Below are 26,937 nucleotides of genomic sequence, written 5' to 3'. Positions count from 1 at the left end.
CTTTTCTAAATCAATACAATTTCTCAAATTTATTTTTTTCTTAAAGAAGTACTTCTAATCTCTGTCAAAAGGGAGGTGAGAGGGTCCTCCCTCCCTTGTAAACACTGAAATACAGATCTGGGAAACCAAGATCGACACACACAAAAAGTGCATTTTACAAAATATCAACTAAAATATATTTTACATGGATTATGTTTCCATTGAAATTCTACCAGCTGCATTTTCAGGTTCGAAAAAATATTTCCACATCTAAGAGATTTCAAAAGCATTTAAGTTCTGCGCAGCAGCCCCTGCCTCCTGAGAGGAGGGCCTTGATCTCCTCTCCTGCTGGGTAAGGCTGGGCTCCTTGGCAGCAAGGGCCCAGCACCCTGGGAATGAGTAGGCCCCAAGGCAGGCTCTCCAGAGCCCCCATTGCCACTCTGACAACTTCTTAATGACCACCCCATCTTCCCACACACCTTCCTTGAAACAGCTTATTCAATACAAGGAGACCCAAGTCCCTTCCCTTTGGGTTTGGGATTGGGCTTCTCAAGCGTAGATTCACTTCTGAAAGCTCCAGGCCTCACCCAAACCTAATGACCAATCAGGAGCAACTCAACCTCTAAGGGACAAGGCGTTAAGGGTTGCCAGGGGAGCGGTCGGGATTCATGTCCACCTCTTTCTGCAGCTCCTGCCTGACTGTTCCAGTGTTAGCAAGCTGGGTCTATGGCTGCCTCTCCTCCCTTGTGCTGCTCTTCTTAGCTCCTACCTCTGGGGGTATACCTTTGGTGGAAGTGCTCAGCTAGCAGGTTCCCAATGCCAGGCCTGAGCCACACTCCACTTCACTCCCTCTCCCCACCATGCTCCTCTTTGGTACAAGTAAGAAATAACCAGGCTGCTCCAGCCCCTTCACAAAGAGTCTCAAGGCCAGGGACTAGTCCAGGAAGGGACAACAGGGGGCTGAGCCTCTTAATCTATTCTGGAGAGCAGCATGAGGTGAGAACAGGGCCTATGGGCAACAGGAACAAAATGAAGATACAGGTCCTTAGCTCCTAGAATGAGTGGCTGCAGCTCAGCAGGTCTGTGGACTGATACAGTGTTGATTCTCCGCTGGATGTAAATTAGTGCAATCTACAAAAGTCTAGGTAAGGGGTGGCAGGGCAAGGGGAGCCACAGCACTCCTTTGGTTTGATTTCAGGTGGGTGTGGCTTGAAGAGTCATATGTGAAGTTCTGCAAGAGGTTTCCTGGAACCTCCACGTGTAAGGCAAGAGGAAAAATCTTCAACAAATCAGGTAGCAATTTTCCTTGTCCCCTGCCCCCTATCCTCTCCCAGCACCTATCTGCCCTCCCAGATATGAGAAACCCCAGGTTGATCAGTTAACTTTCTGGGAAGCCAGGCCTGCTGGGTGGCCCTCTTTAGGAGGCAGACAGGAGACTGACTCTCACAAGTGAGCCACACTTATGACTATTAGGGCCAGGTCAACTTGTCCCAGCACCAGTGGCTACTATAGGGGCAAAGAAGAAAGCCAGAGAAAGGCCTTGTGTCAGGAAGAGGAAGTCTATGCTCTGGAAGCCAGACTCTGGCTGTCTATGCCTCAGAGGAACAAGCTCAGAGCTGTGCTAGAAACTGGGAAAGCCTGGTCCCAGGCTGAGGGGAAGCAGCGGGTCACAGTGGGTGAGGTAAAGCTGGCTCCCACCCCCCCTTAGAGGGCCTGGGGGAGGCTCCAGAGGGCCTGGTTCCTGAAGGACCTTGTCCCCCCCCAGGCTCCATGTCCTTCAGGCTTGCCCTAGACTGGGGAAGACTGCTTCTTTGAGTCTCCACCTGGGGGGTGGGGCGCAGACAGGTACCCTGGACCAAACTGAGGGCTCTGATGCTTTTCTTATACACCAGCCTCCCCCCCTTCCCTCCCATAGGGCCCAGAACCCACTGGGATCCCTCCCCTCCCACACCCCCCCCAAGAGAACCACAGGCTAGCAACCTCAGGCTCCTGTGGCCCCTTAACCAAGTGCTGTGCTTCAAGCAGTGCCCCCCTGCCCCAAGCCCCACCTGCCCGTGGGTGCCCCAGTGTGGGCGTGAGGAGGCTACTGAGGGTTCTTGAGGATGCGGCCATGGCGGAAGTCATACACATGGCGACAAAGGAACACCAACTCAGGGTCTGTGTCCTCGGGCACTGTGCGGTGTGGCGGGGTGGAGTAGTCTGCAGAGGGGGGCACCAGTGCTGTCTTCCGACTGGGGAGGCCCTCACCTCGGCGCTTGGCCATGGCACAGAATCTGCAGGGACATATCAGTCATTGTCTTTACCTCGCCACTTTGTAGGAAGACCAGTTCCCTCCCTCTCCTGCCCAGAGAGTTGGGATACACCCCTCACTCCTCAGGAGTGGTGCTGCCTCCACCCCTGTCACTGTCACTGGGGCTATGCCCACTCTGCCAACCAACCATCCATCTTCTCTGTCACTAAGGTCTTCCTTCCAATCACCTGGCAATTCGAGATTTTCTCGAAGAGCAATACTGTCACCTCCAACTCTGCTCCAACCATTCTACCTAAGTGGAGCAACAACTTTTCTTCTTTCCTCTAAAAAAATTAAGATAGTGGAGGCAGGCCATAAAGAAGAAAGTTCTGGGAGATTAGGCCCAGAGCAGAATGAGGTCCCCTTGGGGAATCCCAGGCAGTCCCCAAACATCTCTGGGGACCTGAAGGGAGGCCAGCCAGGGGGTGCAGGGTAAAACCCACCTGCAGTACTCAGCAAAGGTCAACACATAGCACTTCTCCTCGATACAGGCCACACTATTCTGGTCCTGATGCCGCGATGCAAAGACTTCATTCTGCAAAGGCTCAAGGGGAGGCAGGTGGAGTTTGGTTACCAGGGCTGGAAAGCACCTAACTCTGGGAGGAAGGCAGGCATTTGCCCCTTTTCTGGGCTTGCTGACCTGAGCTAGTAACCCCAGAAAGCTTGGGAGCGTCCCTGTCTCACTTACCACTCCCAGGCATCCCCACTAAGTTTCTCCTAGGTCGTGTCTTTCTCAGGAACAGCCAGGTACCTGCTCCAGCCCCTGTCACTGACCTTCTAAGCCCCTACCCTTGCCCAGGGAAGGAAAGGGGAATTGGTTCCTATCTTCCCAGTTAGATAAAAAAAATTTCTGCAAGGAGTAATGAAATAAAGGTGAGCCCTAATCACAGTTACCTCTCTTAACACACAGCTTACGAGAGAGCCTAGTGGTCTGAGGAGTCTTTTTCTCCTCTCCCTCTCATGCTGCAGACAACACCTCACCTTTCCTACTGCCAGGAAGACACACTGCTCCCATTCTGGCACCCCCTGCCCTCAAAAGCTCCCTTTTATTTCCCTTTTAAGACAAAGCTTATCCCCTTTGAAACATGAATTGGGACAGTGTCAGGAAAAGAAGCTAAAGCCTGGGCCCTTCCCCAGGTTCTCTGGAGTCCAAGGTAACAAACCCCACAGAAAGTGACTGCCTCCCCAGGCCACCATCTCTCTCCCCACCAGCCCAGCCCTATCCACAAGGCAGCTCACCTCGTGCATGCTGGGACTGCGGCCTCCTTGTAAGTGCTCAGGTCTGTAATACCACAAGAGGCTCATCATCAACTCTCCTAAGGGAACAAAAGAAGTGGTCAGGACTTGAGCTGGCAACCCAAGTTACTCAGACAGGCTGACCACCTGCCCTGCAGGGAGGTTCATCCAACCTCAAGGCCTAGGCCAATCCTGCAGACTCCGTCCACCCATGTCCCTTGCCCTAGGCCAAGCATTCAATGGCCTGGAATGCTGCTAGGCAGGGAGGGAGAAGGGGGAGCAAGAACTGACAGGTGAGGTGGGGAGACAGGTGCCCAGGCCCTGCTAGCTGGAGAAGTTAATGAGCTGATCCAACCCAAGCTACAAGGTTGTCTGCAGCCCTCGGCAGGAGACAGACCCCAGCTGAGTGGAAGCACAGACTGTGCCAGGAACATGGGGAGACTTGTGCCAAGTCAAACTCCAGGCAGGGACTGATCTGTGGCCTGTAGTCCTGCTGAAGGCAGCTGCCCTTTGGGTCCCCAGTCAGAAGGAGGGGTACCTGACTCAGGGTTCTCCCAGAGGGCAGATATCTTGGCCACATAAGGTGTGGACGTCTTTCGCGGGCCTGACTTGAGGAGGACAGTGTCCCGGACTCGGATTGTCTCTCCATGTCGCTCTACCGCCTGGTAGCTCTTTCGGATGGCTGGTTCCGGCTCATCCTAGGCAATAAACCAATGATACAAATAGGCTTGAGGGGCCATATTCAGAGTGAGGATGGAAGGAGGAAGGACTTTGTCTCTACTGTCTCCTCAAGGTGTCAAAACACTAAGCACATTTGCATGCTGAACTCTTTTTTTCCTGAGCCTGGCTTTCAAAGATAGGATGGGGATAGGGATTTCTGTGGTTGGAGAAAGGATGGGAGATGGGAACAGGGGTAGGAAAGTGGCCCAAAACTTCGGGGGCTGAGCTCTGGTTACCAAACCCTGACAGCTGATGCTCCCACTCCAAGCCCCCCCCAAGTAAGTGCTCACCTCCCTAATGGAACAGTCTGGGTTTGAACCCTTAAACCACTATCATAAGTGGCATAGCTTTGGGCAATTATTTAATCTACTACTAAGCCGCCACTTCTTCATCTGTAAAATGGGGATAATTACAGGACCATGACATACCACGCAGGGTAGGGCAGGGTGAAGATTAAAGAGGATGATGCATGCAAAGTGCTTAGCTCAGTTCTGGCACCTAAGAGGTGCTCAATCAATTTTAGGTGACATTCTTTTCATCATCCCAGTCTCTGTATCACTAATTTTCTCTGCACATCCCAACTTCCCCTATACAAACTTCTGTGAAAAATCTTCATTAAAGTCCTTCACTTCATAATCCAGGATGGAAGGGCCAGAGTGAGCAGACATGAGAGGGGTAGATACGCAGATGGCTGCCCCAAGTCAGTGACAGAGATGGCAGCTACCAGCTATGAATGTGTGTCCCCTGACCTCCCCGGGCACCCAGTATAACTAGGGGCGAAAGCAGGCCAGGCCAACATGAATGGTTCCTGGGGCACACAGTCAACTGGAGCCTTGTCACCTCTCAGAGTAAACTAGAGAGCCAGGAGCCACTGAGATCCGCCTCACTACAGGTCCCACGTTGCTACTGCTACCCTCCCTCTCCCCATCAGTTAAGAGCTGGAACTTACCAAAACATATACGGCCTTCTCACAGGCAGCCCCAACAGGCACCCAGCCATTAGTGCGGCGACGGCGACGGCGGCGAGGGCGTGGGCGCTGGACACGTGGCTGTTTGGGGTGGCTGGGCCTGCGAGCAGCCTTGCTCCTTGCAGTGTGTCTGCAGCCAGAGCCTGTGCGCAGACCTGACTTCGAACCACTGGGAGGCTTGGCGCTCTGAGGGCACGCACGGGCTACTGTTTGAGGCTCTGAGGTGGGTGTTTGAAGATGGGGGACAGGCTCTGCTGCAGGTGGCACGCTGGGTACAGGGCATCCCAAGAGGGGGTGGGCAGGTGAGGCAGGGTGTCCAGCTTCTGGGAGAGGAAATTCCAGCTGGCCTAGGGACCTGCAGCCTTCTAAAAAAAGGAGAGAGTGGGTCAGGACAGGATAAGCAGTAACCCCCCCTCAACCACCTGCCTTCCAAGCCTGCTCCTGTCTTAATTCTAAGTGTGCGTCCCTCTAAGGGATCAGAGGCCTTTATAGTAGACTGTCAGAGTGATTACCAAGGGAGTGGGGGCATTTCCTGATCTTGGAGACTGACCAGCAGACATTTCCACCACCCCATCTAGCCTTCAAGATAGAGAGGTAGTGGACACATCTTCAGCTCTGATGTAAACTTCTCTAAGGCTTCCACAGTTCTCAGGAGGAGGGGTTCTGGAGTCAGACAGCCTGGAACCTGCCAATTACTAGCAGTGTGACCTCGTGCAAGTCACTTTGTCCCTCAGTGCAATATAAATAGTAGTTACAAATAGCACACATATTTAGAACTGGCTGTTTTTAGTTATGACGATAACTCATTTCACCCTTACAATAACCCTATGAAGTAGGTACCACTACCCCCATTTTACAGTTAAGGAAACTGAGATAGCAATTATTGATGTGTCCCACAGTCACGTGGCTAAGGATATGGGGGAGAATATTACACTGCAGGCAGTCTAGCTCTAGGTCTGTGTTCAGTTACATGCCAAGCGGCCTCCTATATGTAAAGCATTTAGAACAGTCTCTGGCACGTGGTGTTTACTGGACTCCTTATTACTAGAGTGAGGAACGGTATAAGAGAAGGAAAAGCTCAAGAAAAAGCCTTTTCTCATTTCTTAGCTCTAACTCATGCCAGAACCTGAAACAACCAGTCTGCCCAGAGCCAACTGGTCTATAAAGTTGTTTTATAGACCCCTGTAAGAGGTGGGAGAGCAGAGAGCTCTGGGAAGGCCCAGCCCTCACCTCTCTAGCAGCAGGGCAGACCTGCTGGCCAGCATCATTCTGGTGATCTCAATTCTATCCAGGAGCTGGGGAAGGGTCCCAGAGAGGCAGCTTAAAATACTTCTACCAGTCTAGAGGAAGAGAAATGACTCTGTGGTTGTCCTATTAGCTGGAACACGAGCTTCTTAGGTGTCGGGGTCCTGCCAGGAAGGCAGACATCAGCATAATGGGCCCCCACACCATGCCATCCATGCCAGTGAACTTGGCCTGTCTGTTCTCAGGGTGTGCCCACCTTGCCTACGTGTAGCAAGGCAATGCTCACCTACTAGCCTGGTACCATCACCCTTCCTGTGAATGCTGAACTCTGCCAGCATGGAGATGGTATTAGCTTCTGGAAAGTAAGGAATGCTAGCTTTCCTCAAGGAGGGCAGAAGAAATATGAGAACTTGGCAAAAGTCCTAATTTCAGTATCTAACTTGCTACTAGGAGTCTAAGAATGGGTCTCCCAATGAGAGGGGAAAGGCCCTCTACCACTACAATCCTATCTATCTGCCAGGCCAAGAAGTTTCCCTCACAGCCTGGGCAGAGCCCTGTCAAGAACTAAACATGGGGCCCCTTTCCTGGGACTGCTCCTCAACGTGGGGCAGATTAGCAGCAGCCCCTGTCAAGAATCACAACCCACCTCCTGGGATGCCATGTCTCAGAGACCTCAGAACACCCTGTCCCCAGGAGGGCTTACCTGCTGCAAAAGGCATTTTGTAGGGGCAGCTGCCACAGGTAGTGCCAACGTGGGTGAGAGACAAGGGCAACACTCCGCAGATGCTGTAGCCATTCACTCCAGTATCCTCACTAGAGCCATAGCGAGGGGAGCCCCAGGGAGGGTGCTGGAAAGGGGGGCCTGAGGGCACTGAGCTCGGGGCCAGGAGGAGCCCTTCATTAGGGGCAGCCACTGGGGACAGCTTGCTCTCTGGGAGCATGGGGCAAGGGGAATAGTCCCCACACTGAAGGCTGTCTTGGCCACAGTACAGGTAAAAGCTGCCTAGTGCAGTGAGCTCAGGCCCAACACTCAGGCTACTGTAGTCGGCAGGGTTGCCAGGCATGGGCAGAGGGGACAGCTGAGGTGCAGGGAAAGAAGGCTGATGTAGTTCCTGCTTGGGGGCAGGTGACTCCTCCCCTGGGCGCCCAGGCTCTGGCTTCAGGGCAGCCTGCCCACCCATCAGCAGGGGTAGGTGGGGGCGCAGGCCCGAGGGGCTCTCCAGGGCCTTGCTCAGGGGCTGGTAAGTTGGGTGGCTGGATGACCCATGAGGAGTGGCAGATGGCCATGGCTCATCAGGGCGCCCTTGCCAGCCAGGTGGCCCTGCAGGCTCCCCAGAGTCAGTTCCCTGCCAGGCCTTGAGATAGTTCTTGCTATTCACCTTGGCCCACTTTGGCCTCAGGGCCTTGGGTGCCAGGGGCTCGGTGGAACGCCCATCTGCTTCTGCATGGGCACGAGGCAGCCTCAGGGGTAGCTCCCGCTCCTGGCTCAGCTTTAGGAAGGCGGCTGCATTCAGGCTAGCCAGTCTCTTGGGAGCTGGGTCTCCATCTCGGCGGGCACCTTCATCTGGTGCTGCCTCTGGGGACAGATCCCGACTTCCTCCTCCAAGATCCCCCAGCCGGGGCCTCTTCTTGGAGTTAGACCAGCCCCCAGTGGCACGGTCGCGGTCACGGCTGCGGTGGGAGTCTCCCCCTCGACTGCGCCGGGTGCCTGCCAGGCTGCTGGTGTCCTCCCGCTCCAGCAGCAGGTTGTTGAGGGCCTCAGCATTGAGAGAAGCCAGGCGTCGCTTGCGGGGCTGAGGGAGCCCAGGGTCCTCGCCAGATGGGGCTGGGCTGGGGGGCTTGGGCAGGTCAGGAGGCAGCTCATCAGCCTCATCTGCACTCTGGGGACCGGCCACATTCTCTAGGCGGGTCAGCAGCACTTGGCAGGTCTTGGGTTTCTCAGGAGCCAGTGTGCGTTTACGCAGTGGGTAGTTCTTGCGGCGCCCTGCAAGGTGCCCTGGGCTCTCAGGCATGGTTGGCTCCACAACCTCAGCCCCCTGCTCCATGTTGCTCTCTTCCACCTGCAGGGGCTCTCGGCGGCCAGTGGGGCCTGAACTCAGCATGGGAAGGGACTTCCTCCGAGTGTGTGTCATGGAGTATTTCCAACCTGCAGAACAGAGGGGAGGCAATGAGGAGCCCTCCCTGACTGCTTTCTCCCCCACTGCAGCTCACCCAGCCCTACTTGCAAGAACTCCGGCCTTCTCCTATCCCATTTCCAGTATAGATTTTTCCAAGACTCCCTTTCTAGAACATGATGATCAGGCTATGAGCATCTGTGCAAGGACTGGTTCCTTCTCTCTCCTTTGAGCCTATGGTCTATTTGAACCAAGCCCCCAGGGTCAGGGGACAGGAGCTGATGGCAAAGGTCTGTTTGCTATACCTGTTTTCTTACTAGATACTCATCACAGGGCAGGGAGAGTCTCTAAGACACTGAGCCAGGAGCCAGGTTCAGGGCGTGGGTGTTAAGAGCCCATCTATTCCTTCAAAGTATCACTAACCTCCTTCTCCAACACAGGGCTTCTGAGATTGCCCACAGGAGATAAGGAGATGGACAGTAAGGAATTGAGATGAGGAATTCGCCTGCTGGGCCATGAAGGAGGCAAATCTAGCCTCTGAAGACTATCTGGCACCTGAGTCTTGCTGGAAAAGCCCTCTGAAGGGGTCTTGCTTTAAGGAGCTCATAGATGTGAGAGATCTTAGGCAGCCCTAGGGGTCAGGCCCAGTTTGGCTCAAATTCTGAGGAAGGGCAGCCCAAAGAGTGCCAGCACCTGGGAAAAGCATATCAGGAAGGCTGGCTGGGGTCCGCATGCTCTTGGGGGTGCAGAAAACACAGGAACTGCACACTTGCCCTGTAGTTCCGCTTTAAACCCCTGCCAGCCACGAAGAGTTGGGGGAAAAACATATATCAAGGAGAAGAATTAACAACAGAGACAAATGGACTGCCCTGTTCCTCAGTTCTCCTCCTTGGTGGGCAAGATGCCAAGCAGCAGAGGATAGAAGGAGATGGGGGGAGTCTCAGAAAATGTCCACAACCAAGCATCATCCCCTAACTTTACTTGGCTTGGCAAATTGCCCCAACATCCACCTGCAGCAGCCTGGACCCCAGTTCTGAGTGAAAGATGCCCAGCTGGCTATGTGCTGGAAGCTGGTACACCAAGGCAATGAAGAACTGCAATGGGGCAGGGAGGCCGGTGGTCAGAGACTACTGAGCTGTTCCTACCTAATCCTCAATCTAAAGCAAAGGAGCTGCCAACTAAGGTGCCAGACAAGGCTCTGCCCCTCACCAGGCATCCCTGTGACCCCTCCCCACCCAGCAGGCCCAGGCTTTTTAGCTTAATTCCCCCACTGCTATTGTTATTCACACTCACTCTACTGGGGAGCTGGGAACAGTCCCTGCTGGGCCAGAATTTAACCCTGAAAGTCCCGAACCTGACCACTCCTAGGGATTCCTGAGTTCTTCCCAGCTAGTTCCTGTTGCCTTGGGCCAGTGCCTGGGATCATTGAGCATGCTCTCTCCAGGGACATGTTACATTAGTTGAGAAAAAGCACTCAGAAAACCAGGCGTAGGGTAGTGTGGGCAACCCTCACCCCTGAGAAAGGACTTGGGAAACTGGAAAGGAGAAGCAGTGTACCAGGCTTTGCTCTGGCCACGTGGAGGACCTGCCACTGCCCAGAGACCAGGCCCCAGGCAAGACGGAGTCACAGAAGGCAAATCCATTCATTCCTGAAGCACAGAGAGCTCCTAAAAAAAATCCCAGGCATCTGCTAGGTTCCGTAAGACTCATTCCTGCTTCTAATCAGGGTGACCACCAGTTCCTGTGTGCTCAGCATGCATACTGGCAATGCCTTTTACTCTTAAAAGCATCCCATTGTTTGTAACCCACAGGCCCTCTGCTCAAACCCAGGGTACCCCTGGGCCGGAGGTGGAAGAGGGAGCAGAGAAGCAGCAGAGGCACATCTGTACTTCCTAGGAAAGCCCAGGCCCGGCCTTCCCCAATTCCCAAGGGGTCTGGGAGGATGAATGGACAGATGACGCAGCTGAGCAGGCGTAAAGCCCCTCAACAGGCCCCAAGTTACCAGAGGGGCTGGGCTGCAAATGGCCAGGGTCCAAGGCTTGTGGCCTTTGAGGACAAGGACACCAAATACAAAGCAAGGAGGGGGTGGATAGGAAAGTGAGAGTACAGGGAGGTGCTTTCAGGCCTGGCTAGTGAAAGTACTCTGAGCAGGGGGATAACCACTTTCTCCAGGCTTGCTGGTGAGCTGACTGCATGGGCTGATGGTCCCCAAATCCTGGGACACTTGTCCTACTCAGTCTCTCTCTCAACAAACAAAGGTCTCAAAGCAGGGAGAGGTAGAAAGAAGACATACCTTTCACATTCAAAAGCCTATCCCCAGAACCTGAGAGTTTGTTCCACATAGTCTGTCTTGCTTTTTAACCTCCCTCCCATTCTGCTTTCCAGTCCTTTAGGGACACCCACTGCTCCCAAGGGGTGGGGTGGGCACAGACAATCCTGGGAAAGCTCTGAATCACAGGGTGCGAGTCACATTTCCAAATCAAGCTTAGGAGCCTCTTACTTGCCTCCCTTGAATCCGCCAAATCCCCTCACCCACTAAAAACACTCAAGGCCATCCAAAGCACACAGCAAAACCCCTAGTTTTCCTATGGTGCCTCATGCAAAAGTCACTCAGCCACTTGGAACCCTAAGGAGGAGCTGGGGTCTTTGTTGCCTGCCTCTCTGCACTGCAATCTGGGAGAGCATGTGTGAATCATGAGCCGGAGCCAGAGTGAGGAGCTCCACTGGGCTGAAGCTCTTCCCTTGGGTGGGGCTGGATAGAGGGGCTCCCAGCCTGCCAGGGCCCCTCCAACCTGCAGGAGGTGGCCCAGCTAGGTTGGCTGAGGGAAGAAGATCTCAGGACAGCAGGCCTGGCTCCCCTTCTCGCCCTGCCAATCCTGCTGTCCCTCCCACTTATGTACTAGCTCACCTAGGAACTTTCCACTACTGCCAGGGGATAAGTGCACTAGATTTGCTCAGCATTACTTCCTCCCCCAGCCCTGTCCTCCAAGACACAGGTAGTGCTGGCCTCCTTGGGAGAAGGTTCCTAAGAGGGACTCCTCCTCCCCTGGGCATATTACCTCTCACCTAGACTGTATCAAGCAAGCTCTCACTAAAGAAAACCAGTCTGACTGTCCCCAGCTCTAACACTGTTGCCATGAAGGACAAGAGGCTAAGAGACCCCCTAGGCCAAAGATCACAAACCCACAACCCATTATGAAACCATAATCTTCACAAGCATACTGTAAAGACAGCAAGCAGGCCATCTCCAATGCAGGTGCAGCAGGGTCTGGAGATCAAGGAGGAGACCAGGCCCTGCTGAAGTATCACAGTAGAGTGTGGGCCTCATCACTGCCCAATCTTGCCCAGGGTTGGAAGAAGTCATCTCCATGAGGCAGAAAGAGAGACGCCCCATCTCTTGCCCTTGAGCTGCAGCAGCACTGAGCACCAGGCCTCATAGTGCCAGTGAAACACTCCTGAGGGGCTGTGTGCCTGGCTGGAAGTTCAACCAAAGAAGAGCTAGAGGCCCGGAGGAGCACAGGCTGCTGGCACCACTGTGGGAGCTGCAAGGGCAGATCACAGCATGGATCACTTCCACAAGTAGAGGATGCCCTGCACAAGAAGAGGCCTCAGCTCTGGCCACTGCTTTCCCCTCACCACTCTGCTCTGGACCTACACCCTCAGGGTTTCAGGCTGCAGGGCACTGCCTCACTGCCCTTCCTGAATCTTTTTATACTAACTGCCCTTCAAATTTTGTTTTTCAGGTATTTTGGGTTCTTTTTTTTTTTTTTGAGACAGATTCTCACTATGTCGCCCTCAGTAGAGTGCTGTGGCATTATAGCTCACAGCAATCTCAAACTCTTGGGCTTAAGCGATTCTCTTGCTTCAGCCTCGCAAGTAGCTGGGACTACAGGCACCCACCACAGTGCTCAGCTATTTTCTTGTTGCAGTTGTCATTGTTTAGCTGGCCTGGGCAGGGCTCGAACCTGCCAGCCTCAGTGCATGTGGCTGGTACTGTAACCACTGTGTTATAGGCACCAAGCCTTTGGGTTCATTTTTAATAGGAGAGGCTTCCCAAGGGAGTCTTAGTAAGGGCAGACCAGTGGCCACCTGGGAGGGTGGAGAGGGCTTCTGCCTTAAACCACCTCCCTCTAGTCACAGCTAAGCCACACAAATGGAACTACGAGTGAGGTATCGTCACTGTGCAGGACCCTAACATTTGCCTCCTTTGCATTCTCTCTTGGAATAACCTCCCTATCTGTGAAAAGAGTTAAAACTTGTCATGAGCACTGATTTTTCTGACTCTTTCATCAAGAGAAGAAAAATGGCAAGAGAAGAGAGGCAGAGACAGGCTCATTTTCATTTAAACTTAATAGATGTTACTTTATGGAAAAACAGAGTGGGGAAGCTGCTGAAATCCTTAAGGTAAAGCCAGGTAAAGACATGGCTGGTATCTACTAAATCTCTCGAAGAGCTGGTAAAGCAGAGAGAACTCAAGCTATGTCAGGCAAACCTGGATTTAAATGTCAGCTCTGCTCCTCATGAGCAACTTATTTAACTTCTCTAAACTTCAGAGTACTCAACATGGACACACCAAAGGAACCATACTTAAGAGGGGTGATGAGGTACAGTCACTGTGCAGGAGTCTAGCAGAGAGCAGGAACCAGGCAGACTACCATCCCTCGCTCCCCTCCCCCAGGCTGGCCAGAGTTGCTAAGCCTAGACCTGGAGACTCCCCTCAGCCAGAGCCCAGGGCAGCTTCTTTCTACCCCTGATGCACCAAGAAATCTGAAAACCCAGTCTGCACCTGCACCCCCACTTTGCTACCATTCCACTGAAAAGTATCACCCAAGGAATGGTGACAATGCTTCTTTTCTTGCAAGAATTATGGAGGGCTCAGTTTATAACAGAGAAAGAGGTCAGGGGCAGGAAGTGTAGCCCAACAGACCCTGAATGACAGCTCCATGCCTCAGAGAAGCTCTCAACACTATAGTGAAAGTTGAGCTGCTCAGACTCTACAGGCAGGTTAGACCTGGGGATGGGGTGAAAAGGTGTGTGTTCTGCCTCTGCCCACAACTGGATTGAGGCTTCACTGTATGCACCCACACAGACCTCCAATCCTGTACAGCTCTGAAGAGAGGCACACCCACCTCTTTGGTACCCATTCAGTCTCACTTGCTAGGGGCACTCAATTCACCCTGAATGAAAAGTATTGTATACAACCAAAGGGAAGTGGCCTAACCCATCTGGACATGATTTGTTTTTAGATTGCCCTCAGGTCTGGCTGGCCATCTAAGGGCCAGATGAGTCCTCCGGAAGCACTGATCCTATATGGCCTGTCATACCACCTTTTCCTCACACTACACACTGGGGGCTCCTAGGAGCCCAGAGGAGTAGGAGAAATCGTGCAGGGAAAGTTCACACTCAGTCCACATAGCCAGGGTTGGGGGCATCAGCCAGCCCTGTTTAGCAAGGTCCCACCTATGGCTATTCCTGTCCCCTCTGACCATCCCAGGAGGAGAGCCAGTCCAGATGTATAGGTCTAGAAGTGCACTCCAGTACCCAGAGCCTCTGCTTACTTCTAGCTCTGGAGCCAAAGTCAGATATCCCATTTGAGTTGTAAAGGAACTCAAATCCCAGTAAGGAAGGAAGAGAATTTTCACTCAGATTATAAACTGGCCTCCTCTATATTTTATTAGAAATACACCTAAGTACAGGCGTATAGTAACGGCGTTGGTAGAACCTTTTTATATGGTTCAAACTGCCAACACCTTAAACTTCAGGCAAGGCCCTTTCTACAGGTAGAGTGAGATCTGGGGGTGAGACAAGAGCACACCCTTTGGATTTAGAAGCTGAGCAAGGATGGTGGGCAGAGAGCATTATATTTCAGTCATACCAGTGTTCTGCTTTAAGAAACTCTAACCTGACAAAGTAGCAGGTAATCATGTGCAAAATTCAAAACAGAGTCTCTCTTTAAAGTCACATATACCTGTTTCAGGGATCTGCCTTCCCCTAGCTTCTTCCCAGGGCACGGCTCCCGCGGGCACAAGGCAACCTGCATCTGCAGGTGCTAGCCCCGCTAAGCCAGAGGACTTGCTGCTCATTCTCAGGCACACAGCGCCTCTTCTGACCTTTGCCCATTCAGTCAACATTTGCTGGCCCCCTGCCATGGCCGCGCACAGCAGAGGTGAGACCCATGCAGGGCTGGAAGCCACTTCATGCCACTGCTAATCCTAAGTGGGCTCAGAAAAGGCTTGAACTCTGAGCCTTGGTTTCCTTGTCACTACAGCCAAGTTGTTCTGAGGATTCAGTTAAATAAAAATGAGGAGTGTGAAGTGCCTAGCAGAGTGTCTGGAACATAGTAGGTGCTCAATACAAACTCACTTTAATAATAACTTGCATTTAAAGACAAGAGTGCAGTGGCACAATCACAGCGCACTATAGTCTCAAACTCCTAGGCTTGAGCAACCTTCTCCCCTCAGGCTTCTGAGTAGCTGGGACTTAAGTTGTGAGCCACCACACCCAGCACAGGCTCATTCTTTTTCCTTTTCCCCTCCATGTGCCAGGCTAAGTACTGTAAAAAATGCAACAGACTAGGAAATTGGAGCATGGGCTACCAGGAAAATGGGACAAGACAGTGTGACAAGGGGTGTGATGGAGTGCTCAAAGATTGGCTGAGAGGTCCCCTACAAGACAGCTCCTCAGGGGCACATCTGAGCCAGGTCTCAACACTTACTGAGGGCCTCTTCATGCCAGGTGGACTTTGGGAATGAAAGCCCAGTAGGAAGCGGGCAGCACTGAGAGACTCGTTTCATCAATGTTTGGATGCAGGAAGAGCTGACAGACAAAAACTGAAGTCTTAAAAAGCAGGAGACACGGTGTGGATGTGGAGAGAAAGGAACACTTTTACACTGCTGGTGGGACTACAAACTAATACAACCTTTTTAGAAGGAAGTATGGTGAACTCTCAAAGAACTCAAGCTAGACCTCCCATTTGATCCTGCAATCCCATTACTGGGCATCTGGAAAAAAAATCCTTTTACCATAAAGACACTTGCACTAGGGGCGGCGCCTGTGGCTCAGTCGGTAGGGCACTGGCCCCATATGCCGAGGGTGCCGGGTTCAGGCCCGGCCCCGGCCAAACTGCAACCAAAAAATAGCCGGGCGTTGTGGCGGGTGCCTGTAGTCCCAGCTACTCGGGAGGCTGAGGCAGGAGAATCACTTAAGCCCGGGAGTTGGAGGTTGCTGTGAGCTGTGTGAGGCCACGGCACTCTACTGAGGGCCATAAAGTGAGACTCTGCCTCTACAAAAAAAAAAAAAAAAAAGACACTTGCACTACAATGTTTATCACAGCTCAATTTATAATCGCCAAAATGTGGAAACAGCCTAAATGCCCACCAACCCAGGAAGGGATTAACAAGCTGTGGTATACTTGGAATACATGGAATACTATTCAGCCATTAAAAAAAAAATGGAAGGGAGGCGCCTGTGGCTCGAGGAGTAGGGCGCCAGTCCTATATGCCGGAGGTGGCGGGTTCAAACCCAGCCCCAGCCAAAAACAAACAAACAAACAAAAAAAAAAAGTTTAAAAAAAAAAATAAAAAAAAAAATGGAGACTTTACAGCCTTTGTATTAACCTGGATGAAGTAGAATACATTATTCTTAGTAAAGCATAACAAGAATGGAGAAGCAAGAATCCTATGTACTCAATTTTGATATGAGGACAATTAATGACCTAGTATATGGTGGGAGGTGGGGTAAGGGGAGAACAGAGAGAGGGAAGGAGGGAGAGGGTGGGGGTCTTGCTGTGTGACACACACCTTTGGGGGGCAGGACACAATTATAAGAGAGATTTTACCTAACAAATGCAATCAATATAACCTGGTTTATTGTACCCTCAATGAATCACCAAGAATAAAAAAATAAAAGGCAGGAGACAAATGCAATTTTTCCCAGCCTCACCCCTATCAGCTCCATGTAGGAATATCCTAGGCCGGGGAACTGGAGCTCTGGGCTAAGGTTCTCTCAGACCCTCTGGCACATATGTCACATTGCCCAGGCTGGGCAGGAAACAAATGTATTTCTGGGGCAGGACTCATTTGCTCTGAGCAGTTAACAACAATGGTGAAATAAAAAGGAATAAGCAGGGCGGCGCCTGTGGCACAAGGAGTAGGGCGCCAGTCCCATATGCCAGAGGTGGCGGGTTCAAACCCAGCCCCGGCCACACACACACACACAAAAAAAAGGAATAAGCAGGGAACAGGGTGCCCCAAAGCTCAGCAACAGGGCCTCAGCAGAAATCAGGAGGAAACCTCATGCTACTGATGAACCATTATTCAAAAAAACATGCCAGTAACTCACCAAACTGCTCCAAGCACCTGCCCAAGAATGGTGCCGGTTCAACCACCAGGACACTCTGGGAACCAACAATTTAAGATTACTAAAATGGCCTGCTAAGCCTGGATTACAGAAGAAACTCACCAGTCAGGCCAAGATGGAGCTCTGTTCCTAGCATCACCAACAGAGCACTAACCTCCTGAATGAGCCAACCATGAGGAATAAGACCCAAGACTGAGTCTCCCCAACACTCCATTAGCAGAATGACAAGGTAGACCCTACCAGAGTTGTGGGCACCCTCAAATATCTTTCATATAACTAAAGTGCTAGTGCCCCCACCAGATACAATGCAAGCTCCGTGGGAAGAAAAAGGCATCTCTTACCCACAAGACTTAAGAGCTTATTAAATAAACAAATACATGGCTGCCCACCTGCCCTGCCCCATATAATATTTCTACCCTAGACCAATGACACTACGTGGAGCCCAGAATAAGAGCCCTCTGATCCCTAAACTCTCCCCTCCCCCATCCCTAGGAGTCCACTGTGCCTTTTCAATTTAATCCATGGTTTCACAGGGTTACTTTAGGAAACCGCTTGTGTTTACACAGAACAACCCTCCTTCATTACCATCCTCTTTCTTTTCTCTCCCAACTTTCCCAATATTTTTCCCTCAGGAAAATGTTCTACTTGTTATCCTCAAACCATTAAGCAATTGAGTATAGTACTGGCCACACTTGCACCAAGACAAAGCATGACACAGATTAACATGAAATCAGGGCGGCGCCTGTGGCTCAACGGAGTAGGGCACCAGCCTCATATGCCGGCAGGTTCAAACCCAGCCCTGGCCAAAAACTAAAAAAAAAAACCCAAAACCATGAAATCAGCAGCAAAGAACCAGAGTGAGCACTATCACCCTCCCAAACCACCAGCAGTACAGGGTAGGGAATCCCCAGTTTAGCAAGGAGGCTTGGATTAGAACAGCATGGCCATGTTTGTCACATACTCACTGTGCACCAGCACCCCCTAGATAGCAAATTACGTTCACTATCTCATTTATCCTCACAACAGCCCTAGAAGGTAGTTGTTACCATCTCACCCTAAGGAGGAGAAATAGGAACAGGGAGCTAAAACTTGCAGCAATCCTGCTGGGAGTGAGGGCAGAGGCAGGCAACCAACGCCTGTCCCAGAGCCCATGCCTCCTGCACTGCAACAGTCTGCCTCTCTCTAGGGCCTCAGAGGACAGCTGCTGGGTCACAGATCAACATGTGGGTACATCTGCCTAAGCCAAAACGTTTGAGGGTACAGTGAACTACAATGATGCTACTGCATGCCAGCCTGGGTGACAATAAAACCTCGGCTCTTAAAAATAAATTAATAAATAACTTGCACATTCAATTTTATTTTTCTGTGTTGTTTTAATTATTGGCATTACAACACATTATTAGTTTGTCCTGATTTTTCACCACAAAGGAATTGAAGATGCACTCTCATTAAATGGCATCTGTGGGCTGGCCAGGAAACACAATTTTAAAAATTGTTTTTGTACTTTTGAAATAAATACATTTTATATCTAGAAAGGGGTGATGGTTTCAAAGATATGTTGTCCCAATCTTATAGTAAATCCAGGAAAGGATAAACTATTTTGCCTAAGGTGAAATCTCCTTCCCCAAGCCTACACTGCAATGACTGAAAATTGGTCCTCACGGTTTAACAGTCACCTTTATATGTGGAGACATATTCACTGCCCCTTGGCTACTCTCTTTGGGCCAAATAAATTTGAGTCCTTTCAATTTTCTCCAAAGATTATGTAATCATTTTTAGAATTCTTTTCTGCATTCCATCCAAACTATATAAGCCCCTCCAAGAACAAAGCAGGAGATACCCTCATTACTAAAGGAGACCCTGTTGGCTCTAACTACAGCAGAAACGTGGATGCCATCCTTTCTTCTGGTATACCTGTTAGGATCTCCTGGCATTAAGTGGTACCCTAATAACACATCTCCCATGATTTCTACAAAAGTCCTCTAAAAAGCAATAATTCTCCTCTGAACTATCTGGCCACATGAGAATGTGATTAACAGGGCGGTGCCTGTGGCTCTAAGGGGTAGGACGCCGGCCCCATACGATGGAGGTGGTGGGTTCAAACCCAGCCCCAGCCAAAAACTGCAAAAAAAAAAAGGAGAGAATGTGATTAACAAACTGAATTATTCCCAAACATTTTGTACAAGTAGCTACAGTTGGAGAAGGATGTAAGTTCCCTCTTCTCTGCAAGCAGGAAACCGAAAAGGCTGCATCAATGGAGGCTATGAGTCCCAAAAAGGCCTACATGGAATAAAAGTTGAAGCGGTCAGCACCACCCCAGGTGAGATCATGGGGTCATGAGAAAGGCAGAAAGACCAGTCCCTACTTCTTACCCTAGGAAAGAAGGTCAAAGCACCTCTCCTCTCAAAACTCCACTGGAAAGGAACTGACGCAAGAAAAACATTGAGACCCACGTTCCTGCCTAGCACTGACACTGTTAGAAAAGTCACTGTCGTTTTTCTATTCAGGTAACTTGGTCCTGGTGCTTGGAAATAAGTTTCCTACACAGATCCATGAGGCTGAGGGACAATCCTGATTTTTTCTCCTTGGAAAATTGGGCCTGCAACAGATCTCAAACACAGTAATTTTTTTCTTTTTTTAAAGTCTCACTCGTTGCATAGGCTAGTGTGCCATGCCAACAACTTAGCTCACAGCAACCTCTAACTCCTGGGTTCAAGGGATCCTCCTGCTTCAGTCTCCTGAGTAGCTGGGACTACAGATGGTTGCCATAATTCTGGCTTATTTTCCTATTTTTAGTAGAAACAGGATCTCACTCTTGCTAAGCTGGTCTTGAACTCCTGTGCTCAAGGGATCCTCCCACCTAGGCGTCAGGTACCATGCCTTGCTTACAATGCTATATATATATATTTTTTTTGAGTGGGACACTGAGTCATGTGAATAACCATCCCTGCAAGTGTTTCCCATTAGGAAAAATGGAACGTGATGATACCCTATACGCCCAACCCAGGACACAACACAAAATCCTAGGTATGACTGTACCTTGGGGCCTGCTCCCTAAATCCACGGTATTCTGGTCCCCAGTTTTTAGACCAAGACATGGAGGTCAAGACACCAACACTCCATTGGAACGACTGGGCTGGTGACTCAGTGGGACAGAGGGCACTTGCCAGGCTTCGAGGCCCTGGGCAGGCTGCCTGCAGCCTTGCTGCTACTACTCTTTCCTCCTCCGCCCTTTTAGCCATTTCACTGCTCATTAGTGGCAGTACCAGGAGGTGGGCAGGGGAAACATAAAGAAGCTGAAATTCAAACCAGTCCATTTTACACCAGTTAGGTGCTGCCCATAAAACCAGGCAGGATTTCATCATCTAGGACCTCCCTGCTCCCTGTCCCCTGTCCTGGGGAGGTCTATGTAGCCTAAGGGGTCAGGAGCTGCAGAATCTGGGACTGCAGGCATCAGGAACGTGTGCTTCTAATCACCACAAGCTCTCAACTACACGCTGTATTATCCGTCTTTGCAGGGCTAACAGGCACGTCCAGCCATGAACTGGCCCATCAAGTAAAGGCCAGGAAACCTCAGAGTGGGGCTGCTTGGGCTGCCCTCAGAACTGAAACACACTCTCCTTGTCCCTCCAAAGTCCCCTGCACAATGGCAAGTTCACAAAGGAAGTGAGCCTTGCCAGACTGTGCTAGCAAATTCCCATAAATACTTGGGCCGGGGTAGTACTGCTTATGTAAAATGCTTCCCCATTGAGAGATGCTGCTTTATTTACATTCTTCACAACCCATTCATAAAAAGGAGGCCCTTTAATGTTGGGGTTGTTCATATAATGCTCCATAAACTCGGCAGCTTCGGCTGGCAGCCTTAGTTCGACACAGGCTACTTCTCAACTCCAGAGACTTTTTTGCCTCAAGTTTTTTTTTCTTCTTCTTAATGACTCACCTTGCAACAGGGCGCTGAAGCCAGATGTTGCAGGAGCAAGGCCAAGAAGAATAAGAATAGATAAAATGAAAACACTCAGGTCCTCCTGGATGCTGGGACAGAGAGGTGGGGAGGAATGAAAATAATTTTGAAAATTCCCATAGAACTCCATTTTGAAGTACGTATGCTAGGAGGCTGAATTCCTTCCAGGTTTATCAAAACTTCCTTTAGGGATGGCAAATGCTTCCCACCTTATACCTCTAAGCACCAGAGGTGTGGAGGGGATTTTTTTTTTTTAACCCAGAAGAAAAAGACAGAGAAGGGATCTTTCTGGTTTTTAATTTGTATTGTGGATGAATAAATGAAAAGGAATTTTCTCTGTTTCTTGATATTGGTGTTTGAGGGACTTGCTGGCTCCATGAGGGGCACAATTTGCTTAAGGTGAAGAAACAGGCAATCCCCAGAAAGGACTGTATTCTAGAACACACAGCAAAAACAGCTTAAGCATCTGAGAAGAGAGCCCAGGAGATACATTCTGAGGTAGCTTTTCTCCTGCTACAGTAGAAGGAGGAGAGAAGTAGAAGGGATTTTTTTTTTTAATTGACTGGGGAGCGGTCTGCATTGCCATGGCAACTGTGAGGGGTGGCCTTCCCGCTTGGAAGGGAAATGCTGGTCCATTAATCATCAAACTGGGGCACAAAAGGGAGGTTTGGGGGAAAGATGGATGCAAAATATATTTATTCACTATCTAGCTTCAAACCGGCCACCAGTCCTCTTTCCATTTTCCCCATGGTCCACAGTGGATGGTGAACAAAAACAGAAGTCTGAGAGAGCTGGGATTGCACCTCTCCCTTCTGATGGGTCCAATGTGGGACTGACTATGCCTCTCACATCAGTGAAGCCCCCATAAATACCTCTTCCAAAACCAGCCTTCAAAGTCCCATCCATGGGCAAGACCCACAAGTATTTTTCTTTTCTGTTTTCAGAATTGTGTTTTCTCCCTCATTTACACTCAGATTGAGAAGAGATAAAACATATGGATTCATTTAGCACGGACAAGGAAAACTGCATAAGAGCAGCAAAGCTGGGTAGAGAGAATGGTCTGGTGAGGTAGGAGGAAAACAGGATTACAGCCCTGTTCCAATTCATGTCTATATGGTGTCATGTGAGCAATCCATGGGACAGACTCTTCAGCACAGAAATATCAGAAACAGCAGCTAAGTTTCCCATGCTAGAGCACCCCAAACATGCCCTATCTATATGTCTTTGACAAAAAAGGTTGGAAACCCCCCAAAGGACTTCATACTGAGCTTTTCCAGGGAAGCTGTAGTGAAGGTTTCCCCTCTGCAGCCAACTGCATTTATTCATTCAACAAAAACAAGGTACATAGCTCCATATGAGGAATACTGGAACATTCACACACACACAATTTAACATTCATATTGTCCCTGTCCTTAAGAAACTTCCAACCTACAAAACCACTCAAGAAGATACCATGTTAGAAAATCCATGAGGCGGTGCCTGTGGCTCAAAGGATTAGGGCACCAGCCCCATATGCCGGAGGTGGCGGGTTCAAACCCAGCCCCGGCCAAAAACTGCAAAAAAAAAAAAAAAGAAAATCCTGAAACAGACCTATGCAGGCATGGAGTGGCCTAAGCAACAGTCAGAATAAGGATAATGGGACTCCAGTGGAAGAAGAGGAAGAGGGGAGTAGCAGGAGCAAAGATGCAGGGATATAAACATGCATGGCATGACCTGGGACGAGTTTGAGGAACACTGTCTAGGGTCAGAATGCAGGAAAAGGGACACCACTGCAAGTTTGTGTGTGTGTGTGTGTGTGTGTGTGTGTGTGTGGAGCAACTTGGGGAAGGGGTGCTATAGGAATAATGATTTGGTAGCTGCAAACAGACTGGATCAGAAGGGCCAGAAGAAGCAGGAGGAGAACTAAGGCTGTGAAAACAACACAGGCCTGACATGGGGTCAGACAGCAGGGCAAAAGAAAGGAAGAAAGGGAGATATAAAAAAGAAAGAAACTTATCACTCACTGAACTCCCAGAGCAGACCCTTCTAAACACCAGATCTGACTGGCACGAGTCTCTTGCCAGGTAAGAGAGCCCTTATCAAAAAGGGAAAATGTTATTTTGGCAACTCCCCTTCATATTCCAGTGCTCAGACTGGATTACCCCCTTCTGACAGTCATCAAAGAAACTGCATATCCTGTGCCCACAGCAGGCACAAAGGCCTTGAGATTCTTCTTCATTCTCTGGATTTTAGACATGCAATTAAATTCTATTAGAACAAACTTTGGTCTCTGGTGTGAGGTAATATCTATCTCCCCTTCCCACAAGCTTCAACTACACCCAGGCTGGGAAGGGAGATTGGAGTGGTTATGAATAAACTCTATGCCCCTTCTACCACCCTGGCAAGGCGGACAAGCATCTTTTGGACAAACAGCTTTCTTAGGGAGGAATTACAGCCAATCACAGCTGAGACATCAGCTCCTAACCATTAGAGATGGGACCTGAACCCAGATTCTTGGCAAAAATCTACATTCTAAACAACCTGCGTTCTCCTGTCTTTGTGAACCTACCTCTCTTCCTTTAGGTGTGGTTTCCACATGAGGCACCACATGTGAATTTTTACGAACATGTAAAAAACATCCAGCTTAGAGCTGGTCCAATGGCTGCGTTGGAGGGACCCTTAGCTTAAGCCAGTGGTTCCTAAATGTCCTCCAGGTAGCCAAGGACAGTGGTGCCCCTCCAAGATAAGTGGTCCCTCTCAGGCCTTTTCTCCTTTTTTTGTGGAAGACACGAAGGTGAAGAAGGTGGGGAGGAAAATCTCAGGTGGCACAAAGGAAAAAGGCTGGAATTTTTTTTTTTTAATTTAGTCATTAAATTCCTGCTTGGGTTTATAAACTCAGCTTCTCATTTCCTATGTAGGTAGCTTCTTGGCTAAGAAAAAGTGCTGAAGGCAACTGTGGAGGGATTGCTGAAGCACATTTAGGGGGTGTCTCCTAGTTTCAATCAAACTAGTCTTCTGCACTCTTAAAGACTACGGACAATGGGGAACTACAGGTCTCAGTTGGGGGTGAAACCTTTCCCCGCAGGCAGATTGCTTGCTGAAACCCCTCATTCCTGGCAGGCTGCAGATCAACTCAGAGAGTCGCTTTGGTGAGTCGAGAACCCTGTCGCCACCAGCCAGGGTGCACCGAGTACACCCCCACCGCTGCCCCTAGACCCTGGCCGAGTCGACCCCACTCTTCCCAGAGCCGCGAGGCGATCACCAGCAGGAGTGGTGAACCAGTGCCGCAGCTCCTCCCGGCGGGCGCTCCGGCCCCCGCAGTTGCAGGGGCAGAGTCCGGCCTGGTCACCCGCCCCTCGGGGTGGGTGCCTCGGACCCACTCCCCTTCCCAACGCCACCACCTGCGCCCGCTCGGGCGCCGCCTTTGTCCGGCGCCTCACCGCGGAGCTGGCCCCTCGGGCCCGACCCGACCCGGCCCCCAGTCCTAGAGAAGCGGTGGTGGAGCGTGCGAGGCAAACCAGGCCGGGCCGCGAGCACTGGGTCCTGCTGTCACTTCGAGGCGGTCTGACAACTTCGATTCCCCCCGCCCCACCTCGGACTCGGCCGCCGCCCCGCGCGGTCCCTGCCGGGCCTCCTGCGGCCCACACTCGCTTTTCGAACCGGTCCCCTTCCGTCTTCGGCGCCTCCCTTCCTCCCAGTCCGATCGGGTCGGGTCTACACTGACCCGTGCCCCGGCGCGGCCCCCATCCCCTGCCCCCCATCCAGCAATAACCGGTCATCTCCCAGCGCGGGAGGGCGCCCCCCACCTACAGCAGGCGATCCCGCGGCGCCGCCCCCGGCCGCGGCCCCTTGCCTCGGGGACCGCGATGGGGGAGGGGGCGCGGCGGGGGCCTTGCCGCCCGCGCACTCGGAGGCGAGCCGGCTCCGCGGCAGCAAGGAAACGATCGGCGTCCTCCCGCCCTCAGCAGCCCGGGACGCCCGCACCGCCGCCGCCGAGCCAAGCTGCCACCCTGCGGCCGCCACCCACCCCGCCCCCGGCCTGCAAGGCGGGCGGCCCCTGGGGGCTGTCACCTCGAGGCGCGCCGCACTCCCCGATGGCGGGACTGTGAAGCCGGACCCAAGGGAGGGAGGTGGCGCGAGCGAGCGGGCGGCCGCACCTGCTTCGCGTCGTCCGTCCGTCCGTCCCCTCCCGGGCCGGCGGGGGCGGCGACGCGGCGCGCTTGGTGGGGCGCGCTGACGGGCGGCCGGTCCTCTCCCTCTTCGCTCGTCTACCTACCTAGCTAGATCCCGCCCGCCCGCCAGCTCGCCCCTTCCCCCTCCTCGACCGCAGCCCCTAGCTCACCGGAACGGGTGGCGCGGACGGCGCAGCTCTAGGCGCCCGCAGGCCCCGGCCGGGCTGGAATCCGGCTGCTGGAACCCCCCGGGGGCGCTCAATTCCCGGGCTCCACGCTGCTGCGTCAGCGCCTCCTCCTGGGGGCCGGGGCCGGGCGGGCGGAGCGGGGGCCGCGGTCGGGCGGGGCCGTCGGGGGGGGGGCGGGCGCGCCTGGCCCGGGCGGGCGGACGGCGAGAGCCGGACGGGCGGGGCAGGCAGCCGGACGGGCGGGCGGCGGGGGCCGGGCTCCGGGATCCGCTACGCCGCTCGCGGTTCCCCCACAAACTCCCCGAGAGCGGAGCCTCCGCCGCCCTCCTTCCTGCTTCCTCGTCCCTAGCCAATCAGCGGCGCGCCCCTCGGCCAGCTCCGCCAATCAGCCGCCCCGCCCTGCGCTGGCCCCGCCAGCCAATCCGGCCCTCGGCTCCCCCTCCCAGTCTCTGACCAATCAGAACCGTGGGTCGGTCGTCCCAACGCAGGGGGCAGCACGAGGCGGCCGGGGGAGGTGGTGCGGGGAGTGGTGGGGACTGGGGGGAGGGGTACGGTGCCAAGGGTGTTGACGGGGGGGTGATTTTCTTAGTCTGCTTCTTGGATTTTCTTTTGGTCTCAGAAGCCTGAGCCCGTATCCCATGGTGACCGGACCCTGGAGCCCCAATCCCCCAGCTGTTGCCCCCCCCGAGAAATCTTATCTCGCCCCCGCCCTGACCGTCACCCCTCTACATCCCCTTTCCCCCTTTTCCATCTTTCCTGCACCCGCGGAGAAAACTGCGAGCAAAGGAACACCCCCTCCCTCGTCAGAGGCTGCTGCCCCCAGGGCAAAGCTTCGAGAAGACCAGCCGAAAATCAGGCGAGAACAACCCCCCTGTTTTGCAAAAAGGGCCCCAGACTACAGCCAAAGGGCCCCGAGTGCAGAGAAGCCCCTCCCGCCCTTGCCTCATCTTTCCGACTTCCCTGCTTGCCACGTCTCCTTTCCTTTCAAGCAAGGTCGGTCCTGTCTCGGTAACCCCTCACCCGCATCTTTTTTTCCTTTTTCTGCCCTTCACCTACCGCCCCCAACCCCAGCTTTTAATTCACCTTCTTCAGAAGCAGAGTGTGGAACCCTCATCCATTTCCAGCTGACAGCAGAGCCTGGTCTGTGAGTCCTTGACACCCACACACCCTCTTCCACCACCGCGGGGAACATCATAACTCTCCGGGGGAGGGAGAAGGGGGCGGGCAACCCGACAGGCGCGGCCGGACTCTCTCGCGTCCCCAAGCCACGATGGGACCAAGTGTAGACACTGAACCTGGCTTCTCCTAGTCACCGAATGCTGTGGCTCCGTCTCTCACACCCACAGACGTGCCTTTCCAAGCCCGAGCACGCTCGCAGGGTCAGCGGGGTGGGTGGGCACAGCAGGCTGAGGTCACAAGGAGGTGTGGGAGGTCCCTGTTAAGTGCGGGAAGGGCCTGCCTCTTGGGCATCTTGTAGTGCAAAAACCCGCTTAGGATTTCACTTGAACAAGCACTAGAAGTGCACACAGTAGGTTCTTGAGAAATGCTGAGTCCACCCCTGAACAAAGCCTCATTCCCAATTCAGGCGGGGGAGGGGAGCTTTGGGAGGTAAAAGGAGCAGCAGCAGAATGGGTAGTGTCAAGTCACCGGAGTGCTAGGAGCAGCTCAGGGAGGGGCTGGGCCCAGGAACGCCTTGGGCTGAAAGAAGCACCCAGGGTGCTGAGGCTG

General features: G+C 52.4%; 1 protein-coding gene across 6 annotated transcripts; it reads right to left on the bottom strand.

The window, feature by feature from the left end:
* BAHD1 (bromo adjacent homology domain containing 1) lies at positions 1-26,376 on the bottom strand. 6 transcript variants are annotated; one of them, XM_053595864.1, is made up of 7 exons: positions 26,293-26,376; positions 7,141-8,583; positions 5,175-5,557; positions 4,044-4,203; positions 3,509-3,585; positions 2,713-2,804; positions 1-2,252 (listed from the first exon to the last, which is right to left on the bottom strand). In XM_053595864.1, the coding sequence occupies exons 1-7, from the start codon at positions 26,321-26,323 to the stop codon at positions 2,063-2,065; spliced, it is 2,376 nt and encodes a 791-aa protein (XP_053451839.1). In that variant the 5' UTR covers positions 26,324-26,376; the 3' UTR covers positions 1-2,062. The 6 variants fall into 6 exon arrangements, with proteins under 6 accessions (XP_053451839.1, XP_053451838.1, XP_053451840.1 ...); XM_053595863.1 differs by having other exon boundaries at positions 2,713-2,813; positions 26,293-26,375; XM_053595865.1 differs by lacking the exon at positions 26,293-26,376 and adding an exon at positions 25,192-25,497 and having other exon boundaries at positions 2,713-2,813.
* Between the last annotated feature and the right edge of the window lie 561 nt (positions 26,377-26,937).

This window comes from Nycticebus coucang, chromosome 6, assembly GCF_027406575.1.
Source record: "Nycticebus coucang isolate mNycCou1 chromosome 6, mNycCou1.pri, whole genome shotgun sequence".
Lineage (NCBI taxonomy): Eukaryota > Metazoa > Chordata > Mammalia > Primates > Lorisidae > Nycticebus > Nycticebus coucang.
The sequence above is the reverse complement of the archived record's forward strand: the minus strand, read 5'-3'. Positions and strand labels throughout refer to the sequence as shown.